Source organism: Simochromis diagramma, unplaced genomic scaffold (genome assembly GCF_900408965.1).
Source record: "Simochromis diagramma unplaced genomic scaffold, fSimDia1.1 OVJJ01000483.1, whole genome shotgun sequence".
Classification (NCBI taxonomy): Eukaryota; Metazoa; Chordata; class Actinopteri; order Cichliformes; family Cichlidae; genus Simochromis; species Simochromis diagramma.
In genome coordinates, this window is record NW_024386835.1 from 1805517 (window position 1) to 1826530 (window position 21014).

The 21014-nt window shown below is 39.1% G+C and overlaps 2 protein-coding genes across 2 annotated transcripts; both read right to left on the bottom strand.

Moving 5' to 3' along the window:
• Window positions 1-418: 418 nt before the first annotated feature.
• Window positions 419-6779, bottom strand: LOC120731629 (ras-related protein rab7-like). The gene is made up of 7 exons (XM_040028732.1): window positions 6670-6779; window positions 6330-6413; window positions 6150-6212; window positions 5376-5502; window positions 4972-5190; window positions 2134-2262; window positions 419-2027 (listed from the first exon to the last, which is right to left on the bottom strand). The coding sequence occupies exons 3-7, from the start codon at window positions 6200-6202 to the stop codon at window positions 1923-1925; spliced, it is 633 nt and encodes a 210-aa protein (XP_039884666.1). The 5' UTR covers window positions 6203-6212; window positions 6330-6413; window positions 6670-6779; the 3' UTR covers window positions 419-1922.
• A 3244-nt stretch (window positions 6780-10023) lies between these two features.
• On the bottom strand, window positions 10024-20293 carry LOC120731632 (ras-related protein rab7-like). The gene is made up of 6 exons (XM_040028736.1): window positions 19968-20293; window positions 16224-16286; window positions 12887-13013; window positions 12514-12732; window positions 11592-11720; window positions 10024-11450 (listed from the first exon to the last, which is right to left on the bottom strand). Exons 2-6 carry the CDS (start codon window positions 16274-16276, stop codon window positions 11355-11357), a joined length of 624 nt encoding a protein of 207 aa, XP_039884670.1. The 5' UTR covers window positions 16277-16286; window positions 19968-20293; the 3' UTR covers window positions 10024-11354.
• Between the last annotated feature and the right edge of the window lie 721 nt (window positions 20294-21014).

The window sequence follows — 21014 nt, forward strand, 5'->3', positions numbered from 1 at the left end:
AGTTCTGGTAATACTCATAACAAGAAGGGCCTAGAGCCTTTCTCTGTTGAGTTTCAGTATTCTTTCCAGGTAACTGCATACAGTCCAAAGACATGTGTGGGATTAGGCTAATGTTCAACTCTAAAATGACCGTAGGTGTGTGAATTGGGTCTTTTGCCAGAAGTGAATTTATCCCAAGTGGCCACATCTGCCACTAAAAAGTGAGAACGTAAGTGACGTAGTAGCCCATCCATCTCACTATCCATCACAATTCACAGGTGGTGGCAATATTACTTGTGTGGAGTTTGCATGTGCTCACTGTGCCTGTACCAGCTTCCTCCCACAGTCCAAAGACATGCTTTTTAGGTTAATTGGTGATTCTAAAGTGGCTGTGGATGTGAGAAGTGCTTGAATTGTATAGAATAAAACACTGCAGAAATGTTTGGTTAAAATGTGACTTTTAGTCTAAAGTGCTCTGAGTGGTCAGTAGAAAAGCTCCAAATGCAAGTACATTACATTAAAATCCATCCTAAGGTCAAGGAGGCTCAAAAACAGTCATTAATAGTGCAAATTCCTATTATTCACCGGCAAATGAAAGAGTTTGAGTTCAGGAGTATTATGACTACACTGAAATAAAAAGCATGAAAATATATGTATCAGTGTGTCACTGGACTGACTATATTACTTTTGTTAACACGGTGATAGAAAGGCCCCGATATCCAGTCCCACCACCCTTAATGTGGGAGTCAACAAATAGAACCACTCACAGCATGATCATTAATGATAAGATCATGATCATCCGTTTTAATATGATACAAGTGATATACGAAAAAGGGTGGCAAAATTGTATTTTGAGTTATCAAAAAGTTTAAGCAGGAGGAGTAGTAGTGGTTTTTGCGGAAGGATGAACGCTAGACACCTCTAGCTAAAGCAGAAGTGCCAAAATTGCAGTTCCTCTAATAGCCACTAGATGGTGTCTTGTAAAGCAAGTCAAACCTGACAGTCTCCCATGTTAAAACAATGCTAAATAGCGTTAAAGACCATGTTTAAAATATAGCAAAAAAAAAAAAAAAAATTATGTACATAGGATCTTTTAAGATAAATATCAAAATTTTTAACAACAAAATACTAAAACATGAGAACAAATTTAAATAAACAAGTTTATAAATCTAAGTTTATAAATCTAAGTTTTAAAAACTAATCCACCAAGTCCACAGATCTCAGGATCAGAGGGAGAGATGTCTTTTGTACTCTATCTCTATCTTTGTATGCTGCAGAGCCAGCAAGCCCTGATCACATGACCTCTGGGACATGCTGGAGATATATGGATGCAAAAGTTCACTGATGTACACTGATGCTTGTTTATTATCAAAATAAATCAAAACGAATCAAATAAAATAAAAATCTTAAAATGTACATGGAAGTTCATCGGGAGTCAGTTCAGCTGAATTAGCAACAGTGTGATATGTGAGTATTTACAAGAGTTTTTCAGTCGTGCAAGCTTCAAAGTTCCAAGGAAGTCTTGTTAAGATAATAACCATCAAAACAAATGAGCAACTTAAACCCATTGAAGTAAAGACATGAAAAATATTCGGTCCAGTTCAGAGCATGACACAGTGGAGTTTGACTCAGTTTCTTAATCGATTTAAAGTGATAAAAGCAAAGATGAACCAGAGATTTAATGCGAGCATTCAAAGTGAAAAATCGGTCAAAGGTTACCCCAAGATTCCTGCGAGAAATGCTAGAAATGTGTATTAATTTGTTTATAAAGATAGAGGGGGCCCTTCCATGTGCAGCACATTGTGTGAAGGGTAGTGTTGATGGAATAAACAATGGCATGGAGGAGGGAGAACAGTAGGCTGTTTCCATTCCCTGGAGGTGATGTAACCAAGGTGACAGTGTGTTTCCAAAAAGTTAAGAGAGAAGATGGTTCAAGTTTTCCCTTAGCAGCTGCATGTTTTTGCTGAAGACTTAGATTCATCATTCTCTCCAAATACTATGGGCTCTGGGAAGCCATGATACAACTCCACATCTGTCCCCTGTGAGGCCTGAAAAAAAAGCCAACAGATTTTTGAAAAGTCACTGGTCACACAATGCCACAATATATTCCAAAACCAACATTTTTTCCCCTCATTCCATAAAACTGTAACTCACCTGTTTGAGTGTGTTACTTGCAATTGTCTGGAATGCCTGTTCTAGATTTGTGGCGTCTTTCGCACTGGTCTCAAAGTAGGGGATGTTGTTCTTACTTTGGCACCAGGCTTGAGCCCTTTTGGTGGTCACCTGTGGATATACAATATCATTAATAATCATCTAAATTATACTCACTGGATGGTGTCAGGCTGGACCCCTGTTTGCTTTCAGAACTGCCTTATTTCTTTATAACCACAAAGTGCTGGAAATATTCCTCCGAGATTCTGGCTCATTCTGATTTGACACAATCACACGGTTGCTGCAGATTTGTCAGAACAGTGTGGACACTTTGTAAATGCTCCGTTTTCTGTATTAACTGATCATAAAGTATGATCCAATGTTTAAGTCAAAAGTACAGATAGAAACTACATCACTCACTATTCTTATCTTCTTATCTTTAGTTGTGGGCCCACAACTAGGTCAGTTAGCCTAAGTGCTAAACTATCTGCCTTTATAGACAATTTGTCTACCAATAGACTAAAGAATTTCTAAACTTTGAGATTACTTTGTGACACTTTATGGACATCAGCAATGTTTAAAACACTAGTTTAATAAGCTATGTACAAATGGCATGAAACAAACATCTTTATTTATCCCATACAATAGCCTTTAGCTAATAGCCAATAGCCTTTACTCCCTCTGCTCAGTATTGTAATTTCTCCTTTCTCACACATCTGTTATGTCCCCTAAGACGCGGAAAAAGCAAGAAGAAGTGTTCAGGCAGAAAAATAGTGAAGGAGGCACTTTTAAGAGCAGAAATATGTTTTCTTTTAATTATTAATTAAACTAAAAGACGGACAAACTGCTATCAAAATAAAAACAAAATAAATAAACAAAATAAAACTCAGCAGTTGATTACTATACAAAAGAATGAGAAATGTAAAATGATCAAACACACCCTCCTCTCCAGAAAGTATGAGTAAAGAGCTCCTCTAGTGCTGGAGCTTTTTCTTCAGCAGCAGCTGAAAAACCAATATACAGGCTGTCACTGCCACTGACTGGATTTGTGACGCAAGACTGCAAACAGCAAGAGGCACCATGAGATGGGAGGTTCCCATCCCACAAAAACTTTGTGCAGTAATCTCCACAAACCAGCTATATTGTTTATCTTTGGGCTTTTATCTTAGTTTAAAGATGCAGAATTTCTATAGGTCCTTTGTATTCACTAAAGTTTAACCAACATGTTGCCATGCCCATTTCCAGTTTTTTGTTGTCCTTTGGAGAGCTTCCTAGTATTCGCAATCTGTTAGCAACCGAAACAATTTCAAGGAGGTTTTTGGGCAGCAGATACACATGTAGCTCCATGTCCTGAAGGATGTACATGTAGCCCTCAGGACCAGAAGTTGCCAGAGGGTCACTAACCAGTCTTTAGGGCTGTGTGACTAGGATGTTGAAATCTTGACCCTTGACCTTATGTAGTCACAATTATTGTCACACATCCAAAGTGGCAGCCAAATAAACATCACACGTCAGTAGCGTTAGATGCAGAGCACCAGCAGTTCAAGTTTCTCTTCTCTCTGGTAAAATGATCATAGCTTTGACCAGATGTTTATCTGAGACTTCTAAAACACCATCAGTAGGCGTCAGGCAGAAGGATGGTGTCTGAGCTTTTTATAAACCAGACCGTATTCAGCAGAAAAGGCAGAACAAGCTTCCGGGGACTTATCTGTAAATTCACACTGCAGCATTATGGCTCACACATGCTGAGGCGAGTGCAGCGAAACCTCTATGCACTTGAATTCAGTGAAAAGGTTTGAGTTCTGTTCTCAGAAAACACTCGAACTGGGTGAATATTTCCACAGGAGACACCTGTGCACCTACAGTAGCAGAACGAGAGCTTATCAGCTCCAATCGCTGCAACCTAATATCTGTGTCAGCCTCAGTTTCTTTAGTTTAAACTCCCACCAATGCTGGAACTCGCTCTATTGTCCCTGCGCAGGCTGACATGGCATGCAAGATGGACCTACAGCTTAGCATACATTTTAAAACTAAGAGAAGGTTTAACAGAGAAATAATTAAATTGAATGAGAAGATCTGGCTCTTCCAACCCTACCGCAATCAGTGCTTTGGACTTTCCTTCCTAGCTTTGATTGACAGACACTAGAAAAGGTTTTACTCTGCTTTCATTTATGAAACATATCAGAAAAAAATAGTGTTTTTCACAAAAAATATGTGAGAGTCTTGAAAGTTTATCTTTAAATCTTATCCATTTATAAATAGACTTGAGAGACAAAATCAACTTTGATTTCATAAAAGGCTGCTTTATCTTTTCCCTTACCTTAGACATATCTGTGGCATGTAAACAGTCATCACATTGTTACTAACACAACAGAAAGTTTACTGCTCCAGCCGTCTTACTATAATATTTAGCAGTATTTCCTCAAAGATCATCCTAATTGCTTTCTTATATAAAAACAGGCAAATGTTATGTTATACAATTTTACCTGGTCAGTTGATTTCTGTCCCCTGATGTCTGCTCATTCAGGTACATTCATCAGTGTTTTTAAATAATATCAAGTGTGATTTAGACAGTCGGTCAATAACACTTCAGGCAGTAATTTAATAGAAACACAAACACTTCCATCAGTCTTCATTTTAGTCAACATACATCTATCAGCTAATCTTTTAAAACACGAGCACTTCGTTTACCATCATGAGCTGGAAAGCACCTGCATTCTTTCTGATAGGAAATTCAATACCAGTACTGTGAAGTAAAGTTATCTATGCTATGGCAGAGACAGCCTTCTAACAAACATACACTGAACCCAGACCTTTTTGTCTCAGGAATCTCATACCAACCTCTCTGTTTTCCAAGTCAATCTTGTTGCCTAGCACCACAAATGGGAAGTTCTCGGGATTTCGGGGGCTGGCCTGGAACAGAAACTCTTCCTTCCAGTTGTCAAGCGATTTGAAGGTTTTTTGCGCTGTCAAGTCAAAAACCAGCACACAGCAGTCTGCTCCACGATAGAAGGCAGCATTCAAAGACCGGTACCTTTCCTGGCCAGCTGTGTCCCAGATCTAGGCAATGAAAGAGAAACGCAGTTAGTACCAGGACACCAAGACTAGAGATAATGCAGAACAACAACGTCCTACTAAGGACCTGGAAATGTCTTTTCTCAATAAAGCTGTGCTTGAAGCTTTAAACATTAAATCTTCATTTGTCCTCATATGATCAAAGAGTCCATCTACTTTTTATGCCACACCTGCAGTACAACAACCTGGTCTCCAACCATCACCTCCTTCGTCATGAAGTCTGCTCCTATTGTGGCTTTGTACAGGTTACTAAACTTCTTGATGGCATACTGGTTCATTAAGGAGGTCTTCCCAACACTGAGAAAAGAAACAGCAGCACAACAGATATATGAATGTGGTTAAAGCTTTTTTATATTTCTATTCCAAGTTGAGTTTAAATAAAAGCAGCATGTAGTATAGACAGGTTGAAATATGACTGCTTCAAACATATCACCAACCATCTTAACATGTGGTCTGTATAGAAGTATAGCTGGTTATATTGTCTGTATTCATGTGGTAAAGGAAAATAAAACAAGAGTAGGGTAATATTATCCATCCATAATAAGAGAATAGATTCAGTAAATTCATTTTCATCTTTGATCAGTGCAAATACGTAATAATCCACGTGAGTGAGAGAGCAGTGATTGGTACGAGGAAGCAACTCTGACAATCAAGAAAAATGTTTGTTTCGCTCTCAGTTGTGGATATCTGATAAACAGCTTTGTGTTGTTATGCACACTTAAACCACCTTTATTAAGTAGTTTTAAACATTCCCTTAAACAGTATTTCAGAAACTAAGGTATAATTGTGCATAAAACAATAGGATTAACTAAGTCTTACATGCAAGATACATAGCTAATATTCTGACTGGCGACAGCTTATTGCACAACAACAATAACTCGTGCCAACGACGAAGTAACACACTTTAAAATTACATTTAAAATACATTAATATCAAAACCTCACAATGAATCTCCCAGGAGGACGACTTTCAGGAGAACCCTCTTCTTGGATGTCATTTTTCCACAGCTGCATTAAGACAAAATGCAAGAGAGTTTAGTTACTAATGCTTTCCTGACTTCCTGTGTTGCGTTCTCATGGCCCTGCACCAATCATGTATGAATGCCACTCATTCCAGTCATGTACCTTATAACCTGTTTGGCAAATCAATCCAACTCCTCCTCAAACCAGGTGACATCAAATGTTTCAGCTGATTTCGGTGTCACTAAGCTGACAGCACACAGATTTCAATTCACTGTCAAGCTTTGTATGGTATAATTATGCAAAACAACCACAATCACAAACCAAACATAACATGAGTTCTGTTCAACATGCATTGATTAAAGAATTTGTTTGCCACACTGGATATGACTGATCTAAGCCGTGGCTCAGCCACACCCAGTGTGTCAACTGGATCTAACTGTTGTGTAATATTTTTTGAACACGTAAGTGAAAATAAGTAAGTGAATATATATTGTACTGCTACCTTTAAGTGTCGTGATCAGCTGATATATTTTAGAGCCCAAAGCTTGAAGTAAAAAAAAAGAAAGAGAGAAATTAGATTGTTTGTAATTTTGAGTCTCTGTCTCTGTGTTATTTCCTGTTTCATTTTGATAGTCTCTTGTGTCACGTGTTTTGTTTTTCTTCCTTTTTCTTGTTTTCCTTGAGCAGTTTCAGCCAGGGTTTCTCATTTCCCTAATTATCTGGTGTGTATTTATTGTCTGACTCTCTCTCTGTTTATTGTTGTGCCCTCCCTCTCTGCTGTGTGCTCCCTTGTTCCTTGTGTCTCCCCCCTAGAGTCCTAGTTTTGTATTCCTGGCTCTAGCCCTGTCTTGTTTTGCATTTTATTTTTGTGTTTTTTCTTTATGTAAAGACTCCAGCGTTAAAGCTTTTTTGAGTTCTTGTCTCACAAGTCATGCATCTGGATCCTTATCCTGCCTGCAGCACAGCTATTTCATGTCAGATTTCATAAGAGGCTGCTTTAACTTTTACCCAAACCTTTGTCATATCTGTAGTAAACGGTAGTCACAGTTTTACTGACAAAACAGAAAAAAATAGTGCAGCAGCTCTCTGACAGTAAGCAGTATTTTCTTAAAGCTGATTCATAGCATACAGGTGTATTCCTGACCAGTGTTGGTCAAGTTACTTGAAAAAAGTAATCAGTAACTAATTACTGATTACTTCCCCCCAAAAGTAATCCCGTTACTTTACTGATTACTTATTTTTAAAAGTAATTAATTACTTAGTTACTTAGTTACTTTTTAAAAACAAAATTTACAACCTGAATAGGTGATAAAGCGATAGACCTTTCAGCCCAATTCTACTTTTTCTACATAATCCATCATACAAAATGTAATCAAATGGAAAGGTCCCTTTTTAAAACTTGTTTTATTAGTTTTAATCTTTAAACTTTATGCATCAAGCAAAAATTTAATTATATGCAACATTCTCTGACTGGAAGAAATTTGTTTAATATTTAAACCTATTTTCTGCACATTCCAGCACATAATTTTTTTTTTGTGTGTGTGTGTTTACACTCACTCTTTCAAATAGATGCAAGTAAAACACAGCAGAAAATAAATAAAGTCAAAGACTAGCGGTCCTTTTGCTCTATTTTCACCTGTATAGCAGGAGTAGGGCAGGCGGAGGTTTACCCTGGTGCAGGTGTGCCGCAGCGGTCAGTGGAAGAATCCGCGAGTTTCTCTGTGAGTTTCCCATTACGTCGTAGCGCACTCGGTGCTTGCTTGGAAGTTTAGGGGTTTTTTTCGCTGTAAAAAGAAGTTTTCTTCCCACGCACAACGGACACTAATGTTTTTGTCACTTTTTATGGAATCAAACTCAAAATAAGGTCAGTACTTCCACACTTTAAATGCTACACGCTCATACTCTCTCCTGCACTAGATATATTATCCACTGTTGATCTGCATACAGCTGTTGTCACGAACATCGCACTCCCTGGGGTCATGAGACATTCTCGCAAAAAAAATCACGGTTTTAGTAACGCAGTAACGCAGCGTTCCTACGGGAAAGTAACGGTAATCTAATTATCGTTTTTGCAATAGTAATCCCTTACTTTGCTCGTTACTTGAAAAAAGTAATCGGATTACAGTAACGCGTTACTGCCCATTTCTGTTCCTGACTCAGAATGTCCTTTTAGAGCTCAAGCATGCATTTTTCTACCAGTAAACTATAAGCCTGTTGTGTCTGGCCTAATTTGGCCCACTTTGCAGTGTGTTACATTTTGCAGTTAATGGTGGAATATCTAAGAGGGAAAATATTTCACAAACTGAATTGTTGCTGTTACAACACTCGAATTCAGCGAGCTCTTTAGAACAACCCATTCTTTCACAAATGTTTTTAAATGTCTCAGTGCTTGAGCTGTGGCAATGGGACTGAAAACACCTGAATTTAAAGATTTTGGGGAATGAGGTCCAGTAATTTTGTCCATATAACATATCTCAGTCTTTATACTCTGCACAAGGTCTGTTGGAAAAAAGTTGATGGTAGTGTCAGACAGAATTGAAAAAAGAAATCTATTGCATGTATAGCAACAGATTTCATTTTGTCCTCAAGCTTGTTGGTACAAGAAATAGTTGTTGTATGATCAGACAATCACGGGTAGCTGCGTGACCTGCAAGTCACAAATGAAAGAAAAACTATTCAACACAGAAAACAAACGTGACAGGACATGTTTGCGTGCAACACTGGCACAAAGATGTCTAGCATATTTATTTAACATAGACTGTCTATTTAAAGACGTCAATATTCCCCCAGACAAAATTTCACAAAGAGGAAGGGGCATTTTACGATGCTTTTTATGGACAGAAGCTTTATCCCTGCTGCGCAGGGAAAAAGCCTAAATAACTTTTTACGTCCTCCATCATTTTTCCTGAGGGGTGGTTTAGGAGTCATCAGCGGATCAGATTGTCTGTAGTTAGATCCCCAGCTTCTCTAGTCTGCATGTTGAACCCTGAGTTGCCATGTTTGCAGTTATCTTGTGGGGATTTACCCTGTTTTCATTGAAGTTCATTGTTCCATCCTGTGTTTGAAACTTTTGAGTTCAGGAAATTTGAAATGGGTGAACAACTGGAATTGCCACTGAAAATTAGAAGCTGTAGTGCCCCTACAGGCCACTTGCTGCCTCTAAAAGTAAGGCAAACAATGCCCAACTAAATAGGTGGATTTTTCTACCTCAGATGGATAAAATTAGAGGCCGGGCTGCTTTGACAGTCATGCACTGTTTTAATTGATTGCTCAGCTAAATTTTCCTCTGTAAATTTGATCTGCTGAACTGGACCTTGGGACAAGCTGATGCTTTTAAGAGAATAATCTGACCAATGGTGGTGCTTCACTTTTAGTGGAAAAAAATTACACTAGTCTGTTATAGTAGTTCAGTTTCTAAACTTGTTAGATCAGCCCTTTTGGTACCATTCAAAGTAACCCCTGCCCTACCATGTGATTGGCTGATTAGATATTTGAGCTAACAAGTAGTTGAACAGGTGTACCTAAAAAAGTAACTGATAACAATAGTTAATGACTTAAAACATGAAGCACAGTGCATTCAACACCTATACAAGTAGTTTTTTCTCATTTACTTAAAAAAAACAAAACAAAAAAAAAAAACATACCAATAACACTAACTGGTTTACAGTGAATTCAAACTTTGTGAACTGAAGGCCAAAGTAGATGGAAAAAGTAAAAAAACAAAACAAATGTATATCAGTTCTCTGCATCTGTGATTAAGGCTTCACACAATTACACACCTGAGGGAGTGTCTGAATGGAAAAAGAAACAGAATTTCATCAACCACACATACACTGAGACACAGAACGCCAGACTGTTAATATAGTCAAGAGTTTTATTATTTGATGTCCAAATTTTCTTTGACAACAATGTTTGCATTGCAGTAATTTTGTTCTTATAAGGAGGAGTACTACCAGGACAAATAACTGGATATTTTAATTAAATGGAAAGATAGAATATCCATTTGATTTCAGTCCATTATACCTTCACCATCTATACACTGTAATACACAATCCGTTAAAAATATTAAGTACTTAGCCAACCTGAGCTACAAGCAGATAGATAGAACAGCAATAACAAAGACATGACAGAAGACAGGTGTAAGCTGTGTTGGTGATGCATATTGTAATTCTATAGCGATGAAAGACGTCTGATGAAAGGACAGAACATATACAGCAGTAATAGTAGCAGTACAAGTAATGTTACACAAAAGGCAAATATTAATATATCAGGGACAATTAATCCATGTTCTACACCGACTTATTAAGTAGACTCAGCTTTTACTTTGAGTCTACTTAATAACATTTCTACTGTGCTGTTTAGGCAGTTATAAACCCTTTAAGCACAATCTTGAAGGGCAAAGGCAAAGATAATCTACCAGAGTGTTCAACAAATTCTCAGGACATATCAAAAAAGGAAAGAGTGAGGAATTCTAATTTGAAAGGCATCTGGCAGCAGACGTTGCCCAAAAATCAGTCATCCCTGTATAATTTTTAAAGGCAAAAAAAAAACATACAAAGTGCAAAAAGAAAGAAGAAAGTGTTTCAGATTGGCTTCAAAAACATCATCAGCCAATTAATGCATCTGTATATATAGTTCAGCAAGATTATTCATTGACAGATAGGCAAAAGAAGGCAAAAGAAAGCAAAAGAGAAATCAGAGAATGCGAAACTTGGGATGCTGACATTAGCCAACATCGCCTCACATTAAAGATAATCAGCTAGGACATCTAGAGTTCCCAATTGCACTCTGAAAATGGCTTCATCTTGTCCCCTTAGCATGAATGTCGGGCATCATCTGCACAAATGGGTTGCTGGGACAGGAGATCACTCACAGGAGATCAAGTCAGGGACCGTGAGGTCAGAGTGGGGCTGGGGGGTGTCATTTTTCTCTTGTGTGATCTTTGGGCGCTGGACTCGTCAACATATTTTACAAGAGAACACTAGTGTATTAATTTGTGTATTAATTGTGAGGGGGACACATCCATGTGCAGCACATTGTGCGAAGGGTCGTGTCAGTGGAATGAACAATGGCATGGAGGAGGAAGACCAGTAGGGAATTCCCTTCCCTGGAAGCGAGGTGGAGGTGATGTAACCAGTGACAGGGCGTTTCCAAAAAGCCAAGAGAGAAGATGGTCCAAGTTTTCTCTTAGCAGCTGCAGCTTTCTGTTGCGGGTTTAGGTCCTTCATTCCCTCCCAGCTTTATGGGCCCTGGGAAGTCATTATACAACTCCACCTCTGTCTCCTGCAAGGCACCAAGAAAAAAAAAGAAGTTAAGTAAAGCCGAAAGATTTTTTTAAAATTCAACAATCACACAATGCAACAAGCCATTTCAAACCCACCACCAGCACACCACACACACACACACCATTAACCTGTAACTCACCTGTTTGAGTGCATTACGTGCGATTGTCTGGAATGCCTGTTCTACATTTATGGCTTCCTTCGCACTGGTCTCAAAGTAGGGGATGTTGTTCTTACTTTGACACCAGGCTTGAGCCCTTTTGGTGGTCACCTGTGGATATAAAGAGAGATTGAGTCCATCGACAACAACAAACTAAAATAAGTTGTAAAATACAATAACTCAATTTTCTGCATTATTTGATTATGATATAGGTATTGATATTTAGGTCACAAGCATACAAAGTCATATTATGCTTATAAAAAAAAAGATATTCCCAGTGCTGGAGGAAAAGTTGATTTTTCAGCTACATTTGGGGAATAACTGCTCAACAAGCATTTCTCATAGGTGAGTGCACAACTTTCAGGTGGAACATGTATCATTTGTTCTCACAAACTGCTTTTATTTTGGTTTTTGGATGTCTGGCGTGAATAGCTTTACTGAGGTATCAATTTGTCAATTCACATTGTAATGTTGAAGTCTATGCTCTGATTATGCCATTTCAAAGTGTGGATAAGAGTTACTTCAATGTTTAGAGTTACTATCGTTGGAAAAAAGCCACTCTGATATTGTTATGTAACACATAAACTTGAGGTGAGCTTTCCAAGCTTATACAAAGGCCCAGTCAAGGCATGCACTTCACTAGCCACAAGAAGCTCCTCTGCTCAGGTGAAGTGACTTTTGTAGTTTCACCAAGTCCTCTAACATTCCTTACACAGCAACCCCATCAACACCTGCGCTAATCTTTATGGTCACAGCAAGTCTTTAATGATTTAGTCTTTTCTCCTTCTACAGATCCACCAACAGTAACAGCCACAGTGTGCTGTGTGCACTTACAACTGACACGCACACATAGTTAAAGTCATTCTTAAAACAACGAAACTAGAACCAGGAATCTCATACCAACCTGTCTGTTCTCCAAGTCAATCTTGTTGCCTAGCACCACAAATGGGAAGTTCTCAGGATCTCGAGGACTGGCCTGGATCAGAAACTCATCCCTCCAGCTGTCAAGTGTTTTGAATGTATTGGGCGCAGTCACATCAAACACCAGCACACAGCAGTCTGCTCCACGGTAGAACGCAACACCCAAAGACTGGAACCTCTCCTGGCCAGCTGTGTCCCAGATCTAGGCAATGAAAGAGGAACAATAGTTAGGCACACCAGGATTAAAGATAATACAAAACAACAACTCTCAATAAAACTGTGCTTGAATCCATGAAAACTTAAAGCTTCATTTGTCCTCACATAATTTAGTCCTCCGACTAGTTATCATACCACACCTGCATTGTAACGAGTCGGTCGTCCACCATCACCTCCTTCGTCAGGAAGTCTGCTCCTATTGTGGCTTTGTACTGGTTACTAAACTTCTTGTTCACATACTGGTTCATTAAGGAGGTCTTCCCAACACTGAGAAGAGAAACAGCAGCACAACAGAAATATGAAATATGCAGCAATTAAATTACTGTGTTTGGTGATATATGAATGTGGTTAAAGCTTTTAGAATTTCCACCAGCTTGAGCACATTGGGTATCCATCTTAATCGAGACAAGCTGATTTTAAATACAAGGATCCACTACATATAAGACGAATGATGACTGCTTCAACCATATCGCTAACCACATTAGCACATGGTCTGTACAGCAGTATAGCCACTTACAGGGTCGTAAAGCATGCGATAAAGGAAACTGAAAGGCTGCATGCTATGATGATGTTATCAGTGTGTCATTCTTGTGGAACAAGAAGACACACTCAGCAAATTTAACGTGATCCTTAATCAGTGCAAACAATTACTGACCTGTGAGGGTGACAGAGCACCGATTGGTACAGGTAAGAGAGAATGGTGAGCAAGTCCAAAGAGTAAAGGCTTTGCCTCACTCTCAGGTGTGGCTACCTGCCAAACTGCTATGTTGTTGTTATACATAAATATATACAAGGACAAAACTAAGGTATCTTCACACAGTTAACAAACCATTTCAGATGCTTTACCACCACACTAGAGTGAAAAAGAGTCAACTAATTTGCATCTAGAAAACTCAGATACAAATCAGAATCAGAATCAGAATACTTTATTGATCCCTGGGGGAAATTATTTTTTGTTACAGTGCTCCATTATAAACCAACATTAAGACAAGACAGACAATACGCTAACTAAGAATAGTACAATATATACATATATATACATACATAAGTCACTCATAAATAAATAGCTGGAAAAGAAACGTGTAGTTGTAGCAGTAACCAGTGTGTTAAGTGGATGCGTTGTACAGGGAGATGGCCACAGGCAGGAAAGATTTCCTGTGTCGTTCAGTGGTGCTTTTCGGTAATCTCAGTCTCTCACTGAACGTGCTCCTGTGACTGACCAGCATGTCATGGAGTGGGTGGGAGGTGTTATCCAACATTGTCTTTATCTTGGACAGCATCCGCCTCTCCGACACCACCTTGAGGGAGTCCAGCTCCATCCCCACAACATTGCTGGCCTTACGGTTTAGTTTATTAAGTCTGTTGGCATCTGCGACCCTCAGCCTGCTCCCCCAGCATGCAACAGCATAGAGGATCGCACTGGCCACAACAGACTCATAGAAAATCCTCAGCATTTTCTGGCATATGTTGAAGGACCTCAGTCACCTCAAAAAATAGAGACGACTCTGGCCCTTCCTGTAAAGTGCTGTGGTGTTTTTAGCCCAGTCCAGTTTATTGTCAATGTGTACTCCAAGGTATTTATAGTCCTCCACAATGTCAACACTGACCCCCTGGATTGAAACAGGGGTCAAGTGTTTCCTGGTCTTCCTGAAGTCCACAATCAGTTCCTTGGTCTTTGCCACGTTGAGCTGCAGATGATTCTGCTCATACCACGTGACAAAGGAGTCGACCACAGCCCGGTACTCTGTCTCATCATCCCTGCTGATGCATCCAACCACCGCAGAGTCATCAGAAAACTTCTGAAGATGGCAGGTCTCTGTGCAGTGGCTGAAGTCTGTGGTGTAGAGGGTGAAGAGGAAGGGGGAGAGGACAGTCCCCTGTGGTGCTGATCACCTTGTCAGACACACACTGTGGGAGACGTACATATTGTGGTCTTCCTGTCAGGTAATCAACAATCCAGGACACCAGAGAAGCATCCACCTGCATCGCTGCTAACTTATCACACAGGAGGGTCGGCCTGATGGTATTGAAAGCACTAGAAAAGTCAAAAAACATGACCCTCACAGTGCTCGCTGGCTGGTCCAGATGGGTGTAGACACGATTGAGCAGGTAGATGATGGCGTCCTCAGTTCCGAGACGAGGCTGATAAGCGAACTGAAGGGGATCCAGGTGTGGTCTTACTATGGGTCGCAGCTGGTCCAGGATGAGCCTTTTCAGGGTCTTCATGATGTGGGAGGTCAATGCCACGGGCCTGTAATCCTGGGGGCCACTGGGACGTAGCGTCTTTGGTACAGGGACGAGGCATGATGTCTTCCACATCACTGGGACCCTCTGCAGACTCAGACTCAGCATAAACAGTTTATGAAAGACTCCACATAGCTGGGGGGCACAGGTCTTGAGGACGAGGGGACTCACTCCGTCTGGTCCAGCAGACTTGCCTGAGTGAAGTCTCCTCATTTGCATCTCAACCTGGTATTGAGTGAAGGTGATGGGTGGTGAGGAGGGGAGGGGTGTCAGGAATCTCACAGGAGGCAACAGCGCCATGTGAAGAGAGAGGCTGACACAGGCGCTGTTGCCTGTGTCAGCCAGACCAGTGATCAACAGACCAGTGATCTGATTTAGATATCTGTGGGAATTCTACATCCTAACTCGTGAAATAACCAGAAACCCCTCTTAACCCTATACTACAGCCTGCCACGCCATTCAGTCGTTGCGGGCTGTGTCAACCTGAAATGTAGAATTTCTCACGAGGTGCACATTAGGCTATGTTCTAAATTAAGACGTAGATTTCCTACTGAAGCGTACTAGAGAACTGTTTACATCATAACCTACAAATTCATCTTTCTGGTCAATCAGCAAAGAACCAGAGTCAACTTTGGTATTCTTTCCAAGTGGTCATATGATTCAACAAAACAGGGATCATTCCTATTTTAATTTTTGCAAGTTAAAATATTCAATGGCCTGGAGTTACATTTCAGCCTGGCTTAACAATAAGAAATGAATGAATGGTGGTTGATTCAACCTGTTTGGCCATTATGTTTTCCTTACGTATAAAATACTGTAATTTATTGGTGAATCATATTATCACAGGGATACTAAAAAGATTTCAGTGTTCTCAGGTTCACCCAGCTTTAAGGTTTCTTATGAAACTGTTTACTAAGCTTTTTTTTTTATAAATTATTGTGAAAAATTAAAAGTTCCCTTGAAACCATGTTTGAATAACTGTAATATAAAAACTACTTTTGAAAGACGGCATAATGAGCATGAAAACTGAGCTTGATAGCAATAGTAGTGATTAGCAGCAGATAAGGGCTGTATATACAAGAAGCACAGTTTGTATTCTGCCTGGCGACAGCTTATTGCACCACCACAACAACTTGTGCCAACAAGGAAGTAGCGCAATGTAAAATTAAATTTAAAAGACATTAACCGCAAAACAACAATAGGAAAAAAAATTGAATAGTTTGTGTGACTCACCCTGAATCTCCCAGGATGATGACTTTCAGGAGCACTTTCTTCCTGGATGTCATTTTTCCACAGCTGCAGTAAGACAAAAAGCAAGAGGGTTTAGTTACTAATGCTTTTCTGACCTCGTCATAGCAAGTCACAACCTAACCACCAGCTGTCTATATACCAGGAACAACATAATCAATACAAAAAATAATTCAGTTTCTTTACAGACTGGCCTATTGGACAACTTTATGTCTTGAGTTTCATGGCCCTGCACCAATCATGTATGAATGCCACTCATTTCAGTCATGTGCTTCCTAAGCTGTTGGGCAAATCACGAGGAACATATCTCTCTCTCTCTCTCTCTCTCTCTCCCTCTCACTTCAACACACACACACACACACACAGGGAGGTTACTTCTAAGAATATTGACTCCTCCTCAAAGTCCAAACCAAGTGACATATGAGACATTTTCTGCTGATTTCACTGTCACTAAGTTGACAAACCAATGCTGCACAATGTAACGCTTAATACACCGTCAACCATTGCAAGATATAATTATATAAAATGACCACAGTCACAAATACAACATGACTTGGGAGACAACATGCAAATAGATGTATAAATAAAATTAAATCTATTTTTTCCCAGAATCTATACAAAAGTGAAAGACACATATTAGTCAATTTGGGGCTAAAATGTTGACTAAATTCTGGAGAATTGGACAAAACAACTGGATGTATGTCACTTTAGTTTGAGCAAGAGTGGTAGTTAACTGTTCTGCAATCTGTGCCTTTTCTGAACACTCAAACACTCTTCACTGCTCAGGGATGTGCACAATTTTCCCCAATACTCATCAGAGATTTCAGCAAGAGCTTACCCAGTGCATGATTAAGTTAATATGTGTTGTATTATACTGTATCACCCCCTTTAAGTGATCAATTGTTTATTTGAGAATGCAATGTTTGAAATAAATAAAAAGAGGAAAATTAGATACCTTGGTGTTTCACTAGGACAAAAAAAAGATTGTGTCAGCCAGTATCATTATGCAATGCAAGACTGAAGCTGCATCCACACAGAAAGTGATTTTCTTCAACAAGAGAGCAGAGAAAGTGAATGGCATTCAGCGATTAAGAGCAACTAAGGGTGAAATAACAGCTGGCGAGGTAAAGTTGGTGGAAACCAAGAAACTTCACCACCACCAGGCGAGTGATTGAAGTGAGTGAAAATTAGAGTGCACAAAACTGTTGCTTGACATATAATCTGGTAGTAAATACGTTAGAACATTACTTAGATAACCACAGCCTACGATGTCCACAAGCAACAAGATGTCAGCTTTGATGGGGTCGGCGATGAGTGCTTCGCTTCCAGTGTTGACGCAAATCTGACCTTATAGCAAATCTTTTATGTTCTGTCCAATTCTGTAGTGGGTTCCAGTGAAAATGTATATTAATGTCTTGAAGGGCTATGTATAAACCTTTCCCATACACAAATAGACTAGAAAGACAAAATAAAATGTGATTTCTTAAGACACTGCTTTATCTTCTCCCATACCTTTGTCCTATCGGTGCTATGTAAACACTGATCACAATGCAACTGATAAAACAAAACCTGGGAAAAGTACTGCACTGTCAATAAGGAGGGCAGAAATAGCAGATGTCTGGCAGTAACATGTAGCAGTATTTCCTCAAAGCTAAAGATGATCCTAATTGTATATTATAGCAGCATAGTATACAATTAGTAGTATACAAACATCAGCAAGGTTTCACCAGTGCATTACAAACATGGCCTCCCACTGAGAATTTTCTTTAAGAAAAAAAAAACAAAACAAAACAAAAAAAAAAAACCTGTAGCCTTTATGATTGCTAATGTGCCTGAAATACCTTACTGCTCCAGTTAGATTGTGTACATGTTTAAAAAAAACAAAAAAATCTTTAAATTTAAATGAAACCCGCAGCCTGATTATTGTTTTGAGAGTCAGAAATTCCTCTGAGCTGGAAAAGCACCATATAAAGATATGTACTGTATATATTATACACTGTGGCAGTGTCTAATTGTCAAGTCCAATTATTTTTCTCCTTTTGGGTGAAAAAAAATACACAAATTGTATCTTGTTTTGGTGGTGAAGCAATAACCTTTTAGGTAACATTTAACAGTAAACATGAACACTTCATTTCAAATTGCATGCATCAGTTTATTAAAGTAAAACACAACCATAAGCTGGAAAGCACCAGCATTCTTTCTGAGTGGAAATCCAATACCTGTGAAGCACAAAATAGTTGACAGTAGCATGAACAACAGCAACACACTGTCACGGAGGTGTGCTTAAATTAGTCACATGATTACAGCAGAAGCAGAGATCAGACATTTAAACTTTCATGAACAGCAGTCCATGATTTCTCATTAACAACTACGATTTCTGACAGGCGGTTCAGTCCAAAATGAGATGGTGGCCTTTCACTAATATGATCAAAACAAATTAAAGAATTTCTTCTGCCTGAATGAATATACAGTATTTCTCAGTTAAGAAATGACTGTGCATGAATTAGGCTCATTATTATTTATTATTTTAAAAACCATGAAGTTTTGGACTCCACCACAGTTTCTCTATGCTCATACATTTCTGCTCAGAGCATCTAGTCTTCACCTCTGACATGGGTTATAAATGCAAACCAAACAACACAAAACAAACCCTAAACTAAAAATAGTTTTGGAAAGCAGAGTTCAGACAATGTTCAGTCAATTACTCCAGGTCACAGAGGGAAGCCATCATCATTTGTCCTTGTTAACCAGCTTCTACATGGGAAACAGATGCATCAGTAGTGAAGGATCATCTTTTTAAACGTGTGTATTTTAGCTATAACAAGTACGAGTGAAGAGATAGATATGCTGAACAACTTCAAAAGACACACAAATTAGGACTAATCCAAACTCAGAGGGCTGTTTGCAGCGGAGGAGCAGTTTTTCCAACTCCAACCACTTAATTTAAAAAAAACTGTGCAAGACCATATGTGTCATCATACTGTGCACAGTATTTTTTTAATGAAACAATAAGAAAATGGTAGACGTAAATGTCAGACAGCATCTGTCATTGAAAAGTAAAATACTCAAAACCTGAATAAATGTATAGCAAGATGTTTCTTTTCTGTCTCGAGCCTGTTGGTACAAGCAATGGGCGTTGTATAATTAAGACAACTTGAACGACGTGTAACCGCGTGACCTGTGAGCCACAAGCGAAACGAAACCCACTTAACGCATAATACACACATGACAGGTCAAGATTCCCTAGCAACACTCAGACATATATAACATCTGTTTAACACAGCCTGTAGACAATAAGGGTGAGGAGATCGCTTAAAGGTCACACTGACCAGGATCAAGATGTAGCCAAAGAACACAGTGACGAGTAGCTAATCAGCCACTCGGTGATGTGTAGTTCTGAGGTAAAAATCCTTCTCTGTGTGCATGAGCATTAACACCGTTTAAAGACACCAATGCCCCCCTTCACAACATTTGACAATGATGAGTTTTTTTGTTTAGGGTTTTTTTTTTTTTTTTTTGTTCTTTTACGATGCTTTGGCCGACAGACCAACCCCGACTAGCCGGTCTCCTTCCTTGTTGGATTCGACCCAGAGGAGCCACAGGCCGGCCTTGTTTTTGCCGAAAAACACCTCACCACCATTAGCAGCTACAGCGTCAGGACATCCAAAACACTGACAAGTGGGCAGACATTATACATATAAAGAGTTTCTTGTCGTCTCAAAAACTTACTTTCAGCTCGTAACACACGGTAGAGGAGACTTGCTGACCGTATCGAAGCCGGCTGCGAGAAAACTAGCCGTTGTTGTGCAGCGCAGCTAGCGTCAGTTGCTAACTAGGCGTTACGTTAGCTAGCGTTGATTTGGCAATGTCCCGTTTGAGATTCTCAGAAAAGTTTCTGACGTCGACACCAACAAAAACCGTGTCGTAAATTCACGAGGTAATTTATCTACAAATAGTGTTTAAATTTGGCACTTGCCTTAAGGCTTGCCTGCCTACAAGCCACCCAACCAGCTAACTACCTAGTTCTCCCTTGTCTTCTTTCACTTCCGCCTCCCAAACAACGCTTGTGCCCTACGTCAGACGTAAACAGCCAATAACAACCCCTTCTGAAATATTAATTAAGGCCCGTATAACTTCTCTATCGTCGACTTTCACAGCCCATTAAATGCCACAGCTCGGGTCTTTTCAGAGAAAACATTAATATTAGTACTGATTCTCAACCCTGTTGCCATTCATATAAAACAAACATGACAGACACGTATTAAAAACATTAAAATAATATTAAACTCAATTGTCCTAATTTTATCCATTTTATTTTATGGATTTCTTAGCTCACAAAGTTTTAAACTACTGCCTTTTAACAGTTTGAATTATTATTTGTGGATGTGTCTATGGTGTATTCGGGCAAATGTTTGAAAACAAAAAACTGAAATCAGTGAAACAAAAAAGTATGTGACTATGAAAAGTGAAAATTTGGGCAAGGTTGATTTAGAAACTTGCCTAAACTCCTACTAAGTGTAAGCTGAAACTGAATTAGTATTCAGTATGAGTGTGACTAGCTTTAACTTAGTGGTCAAGAAATTAATATTTTGTTCAATAAAGTTTTCAAGTTTCAGAGTATTGGTATTAGGGTTGCACCAAACATAATACACAACAACTAAAATATTATAAAATACTGTAAAACGTTTAAAATTCTTTAAGCGTAGATTGTTTTCGAATTGCAAAATCACCCAGGCTTTGAGCACAAATGCTGACCTGCTGATGTTATGTATTGAT